The sequence below is a fragment of the Castor canadensis genome, chromosome 5 (genome assembly GCF_047511655.1).
Source record: "Castor canadensis chromosome 5, mCasCan1.hap1v2, whole genome shotgun sequence".
Classification (NCBI taxonomy): domain Eukaryota; kingdom Metazoa; phylum Chordata; class Mammalia; order Rodentia; family Castoridae; genus Castor; species Castor canadensis.
Window position 1 is genome coordinate 57,713,284 of NC_133390.1, and position 9,420 is coordinate 57,722,703.

Sequence of the window (9,420 nt, forward strand, 5' to 3'; positions counted from 1 at the left end):
TTGTCTCTTCTGATTAATTTTAGCTTGATATCTGCTTGTCTAATATGAATGTATCTACTCCTGATGATTTCAACTTCTACTTGAGTGGTATATATTTTTTCATCCTTTCCCTTTTAGTCTATGTGTGTCTTTCATTATGAGGTCTGTTTCTTGTTGGATCCTGTTCTTTAATACAGCCAATCTGTGTCCTTTGATTTGAGAGTTAAGCCCATTTAGATTTAGGGTTATGATTGAGAGGTATTGCTATTGCATATTGTTCTTTTGGATTTATTTTTAGGTTGATTCTAGTTTTGCATGTTCTTTTCTTTTGCTATTGTGCATCTTTGGGTTTTGCTGGTTTGCTGAGTTGAATATGTTTAATAGTGTCCTAGAGCTCATGTGTTCATCTAGTCCTCTTTTGAATTTATTTTTTCCTGGGCTTTCATGTTTGACTTTCTTCTTCTTCTAAATGTTGTAGTCTCTTAAGTATCTTCTGTAATTCAAGCTTGGTGAACACGAACTGCTTTAGCTTATCCTTATCCTAGAAGGTTTTTATTTATCCATTGAAATCTCACATGAATGCTGTATATAGTAGTCTTGGTTGGCAGTTATTTTCTTTCAGGGCTTGAAATATATCCTTCCATGCTTTGCATTGTGTTTATCTTTGTATTTAATTGGCATTTTTTTTCTGTTTCAGCTTTATCTTTTCTTTGTTCTCTAGTTTTGGCATTCTAATTGTGATGTGATGTGAAGATGTTCTATGATCGTGTCTATTTGGAGTTCTGAATGCCTCCTGTACATGGGTGTCTATATCCTTCCATGACTTAGGAAGTATTCTGCTACAATTTCATTGTATAGGTTTTCCATGCCTTTAGTTTGTATTTCAGCTTCTGCTTCCCTACAGATTCTTAAGTTTGGTGTCTTGATATTGTCCTGGAGTTCTTGAAGGGTGTGATCATAATTCTTTATTTCTTTTTTTCTTATTGTATGAGTATAAAATTTCCTCGATCTTATCCTCCATCCCTGATAGTCTTTCTTCTTCTTGATCTTGTCTGCTGATGATACTGTCTACTGTGTTTTTGACATATTGAGCTTTTCATTTCCAATATTTCTGCTTGTTTGTTTGTTTGTTTGTTTTCACAATTTCCATTTCCTTGCTGAATTTCTCATCCATGGTAGTGACTATCTTATTTGGTCTTGAATTGATTCATCTAGCTGTTCACTTGAATCCTCTTTTGAATCATTGATCATTTTTATAAGAAGACTTTTGGAGTTCTTTATTCTGACATTTCAGCCATGTCATCTGTGGATTCAGTTATTGAGTGTTAAGGTTTGGAAGTAGTTAAATTACCTTGCTCCTTCATAGTATTTCTGTTTTTAGTTTGTTATTTGCACGTATATTGGTATGAATTTCTCTTTTATTTGTTCTCAGATGAGAAAGAGCTGACTGCAGTAACAGTGTAGCAATTCAACAATAAACCAGATATTCAAATGTAGTAAGAATGATTGAAAACCTCAACTACATCCCCAATAAGGCTGCAGAGAAATAGAACTCAGATTCTTAAGGCATAAACTGAGAACTTAATGGTTAAAATTATAGTTATTAAAAATTAAGTAATATAAGGAAGGGAGTGGGGAAAGGCACTAAGTAGAAGATAGAAGAAATGAAGAAAAGGAATAGAAAATTATAGTATGAGAGAACATGTATAATTATTACAGAGAAATAAAGAATGGTTTGGAAAAGAGGTGAAAAAAACAAAAGAAACAAAAACAGACAAATGAAACAAGTCTGTATTTCTTGCTGAGGAGAAGTGAGGATACAGATAGGCCCTGTCCAAGTGGCCTGCATGCTCCTCCAATCTTTCACCCTCAGCTATCCTTCAGGGTCTTCCTAATCTGTTTAGTACTGATTGCCTCTGAGCAGGGGCCTACAGCAGTTCCCCTCTAGGTGCATTCTTGGCTCTAGAGTCATCTGTAGGTGCTATGGAAATTTTAGGGGGTGGACAGAGCTCTCTGAAGCTCAGGTCTAAACAGGTAGTGCTACCCAGCTGCCCAACTCTTGTGGGGATTCCTAACTCTGCTGGCAAGATGACTTGGAGGGATACATCATCATGCTTCTCAGCTCAGTCTGGTCAGTTTTCTCAGTACAACTGGGGACTCTTAGCTTGGTGGGTGGAACTGCTTCTGGGTTGCACAACTCCAGTAGGTGAGGTGGGCAGAAATTCCTTTTGTGATCCTGGGGGGGTGTTTCTACACAGGCAGGGCTGCTTCCTGTATTGGCAGCTCTACAGTGCAGGTGGTGCTGCTTATGGTGAGTTGTGGCTAAGACTACTTGGTTACACATTGCCCAGGGTTAGTGCTACAGGAAGGCTTCTCTCCTCCCAGGTTCACCAAATGTGGCCCTTCAGTCACTTACCATACATGGCCATCCCTATCCTCTCAAGTAGGTCAGTGTCTGTGGAGCAGTCTATTTCCTCACCAATTTAGATGTGCTGGGTTCCACACTGAGTCTCATTGGACCTTTGCTGGTTCATGGAGTTAGGGAGATCTTTGTGGGTTGGAGGTAAAAAAGAAAAGCAAAACAAAACAATTAACAACAACAACATAAAAGCAAAGGTAAAGTCTGCACTTCCCTGAGAGAAGCTTGTCTTTAAGACTTCACATGGGTAGTCAGCACCCAGTGAATGAGTGAGGATACACCACTCATTTGTGACTGATTTGTGACTGTTGAGCAGAACTGCCATCTTTATTTATGCAGCGTGCTGCCGACCAGAGCTGTTTCTGTCTCACTGAATCCCTGTGCTGGATTTAAGGCTTGTGAGAGATACGGGCTTATTTTGCAGCTAGAAATGCAGGTCTGTCTCCAGAGCCCTTTAGCTTACCTTGTGGTCTTTAAACTGTTTTCTGCTTTTCTCTATTGCCTTTGTCTCTCCTTGCTCTTCTGCTGTCCTCCCATCTCTTGCATGATTCTCACAGCTCTTCCTCTATTTCTTTCTTCAGAATATAATCTCTCCTGAATTATCTAAATTTGTCATTCAGGGTCAAAACAGTATATGCTTCTAATCTACCATCTTGAACTTTCTTTTATCTCATGGAAAATAATTCTAGTTTTCCCCAGTATTTTCATGAAAACCAACACTTTATTATACCTACTGTTGCATGAGGATTAGCTTATTTTTTAAGTTTCATAAGAATAAGTACAAAAATAGAACTGCCATATGGTAGTTATAAATAGATAGATATAAAATGACTAAATCATAAATCAAATAGTTGTATAAAGCTAAGGACATGACATTACATTTTATCTGATCTCCCCTATCAAAAATGTAGATGATGGTTGCGGATCAATGGACTTCAAGAATCAAAAAAGTACATATTGATTAAAATAAGTGTATAGTAATGTATAGTAATTCCTTCATCATGTAATGATTATCTTTGCATGAATCTTTTAACTTTTGTTTTCCTATTCTATTTAATCTTTATTTTCTGTCTGTGAGTTTTATAAAAATAAAACTATTAACACTCATAAAGAAGGAGAGGGAAAAATAGCAACATACTTATTTAAAATTAATATTTTACTCCTGAGAGAAGCTTGAAAGAGATAATATAAAGACCTCAATACATTAATAAGTAAATTCAATTTAGACTTTTGAGAGTGGGCTCTCAGAAACAAAGTTAAAACATCTTTAGAAAGAAAATAAATACTTTATCACTCATGTATATATTAAATAGCATTATTGAATGCAATTAGGGGTTTGCATTTTGGGTTAAAATAAATGAGGATGGACAGACCTATAATCACTTTTTTTACATCAAAGAACCAGGGTCAAATCTATATGCTTTGTATCTGTCATGTGATAGGATTTTATATCTCATTTGGAGGGTACATCTTTGAGGCAATAAGGCAAGTCACCACTTCTGTTTTTTTGATCACTTCCAGAAAGGACCTTACAGATTTCTTAAGAAAATTGAAGGACACTCATGGGAAGTCCTTATCTGGACTGACATTTGATGAAATTGTTTATAAGATTTCCCAGTTGATTGATCCCAAGAAATCTCAGGTAGGAAACGTGCAAACAAAAACTCCTGTATTTCTCTGTTCTTATCTCTCATAGCTGTTTTAATTATCTTCATAATATGTTAAGAAAAATCAATAACCTCTAATCATATTGATCAGTGATTAACAATAAATGATTCAACAACTTCAACTTGACAAATGATACAGGAAGTCTTTTTGATCATTCTAGAATAAAACTGACCCCATGAAATTTTCTCTAGCTTACTTTGAATGATTCTAAATGGGGACATTTTTTCTAATTTTTTGGAAAAATTATTAAAATTAAAAGAAGATAAAGAATTATTTTTGCCTTCAACTAGCTCTGACAAGTATTGCCAACATTTTGTTTTGAGACTTATCATGAATCTGATTGTTTTATCTGTTTGCTAATTCTTATTGTATACTACTATGTACAGTTCCAACAGTTTATACTGTTTTAGAGCAATTCTTTTGTTTTTCCTCTTTTGTTTTTATTCTTGTGGATTTTTTCTTTTCTGTGTTTTGCTTTTTCAAGAAAACAATTCTTAAAAATAAATATAATATTCTTTTTTCCAGAATCAAGGAAAATCAGTGCCAAATGGTAATTGTGTTTCACCCAGCCATTCTCCAACACAGCCTAACACTCCCCAACCCTCAAAACAAGCCTGGGGGCCTCACAGTTCACAAGGTTCTGCCACCTGGGAAGGAGCAAATAATTTGGTGAGACAGAAATTGTTGATTGTGAACACATTTAGATTTGGGAGGGAAAAAATAGGCTAAATTTAACATGTATTTTTCCTCAGGATGATGAGGAAGAAGAAGAGGAACCTTGTGTGATCTGCCATGAGAATCTGTCTCCAGAAAACCTTTCAGTTTTGCCTTGTGCTCACAAATTCCACTCTCAGGTAAACCTTTAAACTTGCCCTGCTAATGTTTTGCCATTAATCAGCTAAGCAGAATTTATGCTTTCTTACTTAAAAAGTCATATACATGCTTCATCATACAGTGCCATGTCACAAGTTCCAGTGAGTATAACAGCACTTCACTTTCTGGATACCACACAGAAACATTTATACTTTTCTCCCTATATGTATCCGTGCTTGTACTGTCCTTCCTCAGAACTCTGTTATACCTACAGGAAAAGGGGACAATGTTGAGATTTAAATAGTACACAGTAGGCAGTTCCCTTAACTATAACTAGGAGAAATGTTGACTGACATGACAGTTTAGTGGCAGAACTATCAACACAATACCTCTTTACCTTGATTTCCTATAAATTCTACAAAGTATCCTTTGTCCATATTTAATGATGACCTTTAATCTTTATAATGCCTATGATACATTTAGCAGCCTGTGGATCTCTTGTATTATTTGCTTTTGAAGATTCTGAGGCTTGAATTTTAGTGTTAGAAAAATGTAAGGCTGGCATATTCTTCACATTTGTATGGAATAACTGTTAATATTGCTGCTGTATAAATGCTATTGATAGACAGTGTATCACAGTATGTACAGTGTATGGTCCAAGTCCTCTGGGAGAGATATAATTTGGCACAGGAAAAGATAATCTTAAATAAGAAAGGATTCTCAGGGAAGTGAACAACTAGCTCATCAAAGCCATATTTGTAAACCATCATTTAATAGATATGATATTTTGTACCTGGTACAGAATTATATATTGGACCTGCTTTGATCTGAAGAGATAAGACACAAAATGGCTAAACCCAAAAGATCTCCAAGAAAGACACTTAATCGCCTAACTTTCACATCTGAATATTTTAAGATCTGACAACTTGTAAAAGTAAACATTTAGAAAAACTTAATCTTCCTCATTGCCAGTGAACAGAAAGTACATAATTTATTCAGGTTACTTTTTAGGGTTATTTAATGGGCCTCATCTGGAGTGCCTATGCTTAATCCTCATCTAATCTGGCTCTCCATTACTCATACAGATCAAATTAATTTGTTTTCGGAGTCAGTATTCTACCAAATGACTTAATAGATAGTTCATAGCTTAAGATCACTACCATTGTTACCAGAGGAAACTATCTGAAGAGTTTATTCATTTTCTAGGGATGTTAACTTCAGAGCACTAGAAACACTTAGTACAAAATATTGGTAACTTTTTTATGATTAGTTGTGACTTTTTCTGCTTTATAAATGAGGACAATATATAATAAAACAAACTACAGAGAGAGAATATTGCAGGTTTCCCCAATTTCCTTGTCAGGAAGAATTGCTAGTCTTTTTAGAAACTGGGATCAGGGGAAGAATCTGAATAGAAGAAACTGGTTGAAAGGTATTCTGCAGTTACCAGCTCAGCAAATCATAGAGAAAGTATCATGGTTGTTTCAGGTAACTTGGTAGTTTGCAGGGTAAGACTTTAAGATCCTCTAAAACATGTTGCTTAGTAACCCTGGTAGAGTGACAGATGCCTCTTAATAGCTAAATCTGAAACTCTGACATGAATCATTTTGCTCCTTAGTGCATTAGACCATGGTTGATGCAACAGGGGACATGCCCTACCTGTAGACTCCATGTTTTGCTACCAGAAGAATTCCCTGGTCACCCCAACCGGCAGTTGCCCAAGATCTGATACAAGACAGGCGGCTATACAAAGGAAGCTCAGTTTTCAAACTCCGGAATTTAGTTGAGCTTTTCATTATGAGCTAATTGTACAACTGATGTGAAGCAGTGTGTTCTTCAGTATTGTGCTAAGTAGGCAAGCTAATCCCATCAAGGCAGTAGCCAAAGAAATCAGGACTTATGAATTGAACTAAAGGGGCTTAAAAAAAGATGGGAATTTTAATAGTTACATTACATTTCCTCTTAATGGTTTTCTTCTTCTATAAACATTGTAACTATTAGTTTTATTAAATAACTATTACATAACTATAATTAATTCTTAGTATGTCTTTTCTTGTCTTTTTCCTTCTTTCTCTGCTTGTCCCTTATTGTCTGTCAAGTACACTGCATTTTAATGTCTTGAAGTAAATTTAGTTGAAAAGTAGAATTGTAGAGAAAAGTAGGAAAATTCCACAGATTTACTGTTCCTTTAGCTTTTAAAACTAGCTGTAAAAATGTAATTGAATTATTTAAAGTATATTTCTATCTTCCCCATTTTTTTCTGTCCTCTTAAATATGTACCCATGAAGAGATTATGAGCTACTTGATGGTGGAGACCCTGCAATGGTGTGTTGAAGCTGGCTTATAGTGGCTTGTGAGAGATGATTGTTAAGTTTCAGGTATTTTGAAAACCACTTGTCACATTTTTGGTAGCTTGAAATCTGCTATAGTGGAAGTATGCATACAATTATAATCGGTAAATGCTGTAAGTAAAGCTTTGCCTTTCCCTCAAGAGCTGGTTCTCAAATATTTACCACCAACATACCACAAGACATTCTGTACAGAAAGCATAGAATAATTATTCCCAATATCAGCAATTAGGAAATGGGAAAAAAAAGAGGAAGGATTAATATGCAAATTAAGTCTCTTGCTGAATTGAATAATTGAGACTTTATGTTCATATGTAAACATATTCTTTGGACATTAACCATTTTGAAGGGATATTTTTTCCTGCTTTAAAGGTGGCTAATTTCATTAATTGTTCTGGGGAAGGAAGGAAACTGTTTATATGTACTTTCACCTTCAAAGTTGATAACACACTGAGCTCAGCTGATAAAGATAAAGCTGGTCAGTGAGAACTGTAATTCTCAGAAGTCAAAATGTATTTTGAAAATAGTGTTGTGTACATGCTATATTGTACATGTTTCTAATTTCAAAGTTAAAGTAATTCAGAGATACCTTGTGGGAAAATACTCCTTGGTTCATATTCACAAATCTCAGTTCCATTAGTTTTTGGAAAAGAACAAATGTTTCCTGACTCAGCAACTATTTTATCTGTATATTTCAATGTAAATGTATTTTGAAGTTACTTTGAATCTGTATTTAAAACTTCTATTTCTATAATTGTATGCTAAAAGCTTTTTTTCTGTATTGAGAGTAGACTGAAAATTGAAAGGAGAAATAATGTGAAAAAGATACCATTCATCTAGATGCCTAAAATGCCAAAAATATATCCAAATTGCAGAATTCAGAATTTATAGGCCCTTTAATCATCATCTTGTCTAGCAACCTAAGGTTGTGGTGTTGTAGCACATTGCCTTGTAAGAATTAGTTTATGTTTACAACTTGTTTCTTAGTTCATGTTTACACCTGCAATTTCATTTTTATGTGGAAAAGAATAAATGTTTCTTAATTGAACAACTATTTTATCTGTGTATTTTATCTTAAATGTGCCAGAAACTACTTTAGATGTCTATTTCAGGTGCCTATTTCTGTTCAATTGTGTTTAACTTTTTTCTTCTGTTTTGAGAAAGGATAGGGAAAGGTAAAGGGAAATATCCAAGAAAAGTCAGAAATATCCAAGAAATGTCAAGGTTGTCTTCGAATTGTAGAATGCCAAAGCCTTTTAGGTAATAATTCTAGAATTAAAATAGTTTGGGACTACTCTAGTTGATAAAAAGAAATAAATGAATGCCAATTTATTGTAAAGATACATGATTTCTGATTTTCTTGAGCAGACAGTTTTGAGTAGACAGCTGTGTAGATTTAAAGATTCTATTCAGCAGAGCTAGTAGACTCTGTTTTTTGGTAGGACTGGAGTTTGAACTCAGGGCTTCATATTCTCAAAGCAGGTACTCTACTGGTTGAACCACACCTCTAGTCCATCTTGCTGTGGTTATTTTGGCGATGGGGAGTCTCAATAAGTATTTGCCCTGGCTGGCCTTGAACCACAGTTCTCCTGCTCCCAGCATCCCAAGTAGTTAGGATTACAGGCATGAGCCACTAGCACCCAACTACACTCTTGTTCTAAGTGTAGATCCTGGGCTACCATCACATCACATGGTACATTTATAAAGATGCATATTACAAGAGGTCATCTGGGAATCTGCTTAGGAGTGAGCACTACACTTCCTCATTTAATTGTGGAAATTAAATTGTGGAAACGACTGATTTAATAGAAAGTATTTCTCAGGGAGATCTAGGTTTGGATTTTTTAATTCAATGTCTGAAATTTTGTGTGGTCATGAATAAATTATTTAACTTCTCAACCAGTTCCTTTTCTGAAAAATGGAGAAAAGGATTTTGATTGTGATTGCATTAAATGAACATTTATTGGTAGTCTTTCCCAAAGTAGCAAATTTTCCATTAGTCATTTTATCCCTAAAAGTTTTTTATCTTCACCTGTCCTTAATAAAATGAGGGTTGGACAGTCTATAACCATTAATCCTACTTCTAGCTTCACAAGGCTCTAGAGTGTTGATCCATTTGAAGTACAAGAACTTCATGAACTTTAATAATTCTGAATACTGACTCACAAGATTGAACAACAACTAATAGTGATC

At 35.0% G+C, this 9,420-nt stretch overlaps 1 protein-coding gene across 7 annotated transcripts in view; it reads left to right on the plus strand.

Moving 5' to 3' along the window:
* The window catches only part of Dzip3 (DAZ interacting zinc finger protein 3), an 87,437-nt gene extending 79,147 nt beyond the window's left edge, over positions 1-8,290 (plus strand). For 3 of the 7 annotated variants that reach the window (XM_074073057.1, XM_074073058.1, XM_074073056.1), the window contains exons 29-32: positions 3,920-4,040; positions 4,592-4,735; positions 4,819-4,920; positions 6,498-8,290. In XM_074073057.1, coding sequence (XP_073929158.1) covers positions 3,920-4,040; positions 4,592-4,735; positions 4,819-4,920; positions 6,498-6,608 — 478 coding nt within the window. In that variant the 3' untranslated portion in view covers positions 6,609-8,290. The remainder of the gene's footprint in view (positions 1-3,919; positions 4,041-4,591; positions 4,736-4,818; positions 4,921-6,497) is intronic. The other 4 variants (XM_020151192.2, XM_074073061.1, XM_074073062.1 and 1 more) reach the window with 2 other exon arrangements.
* The last annotated feature ends 1,130 nt before the right edge of the window (positions 8,291-9,420 follow it).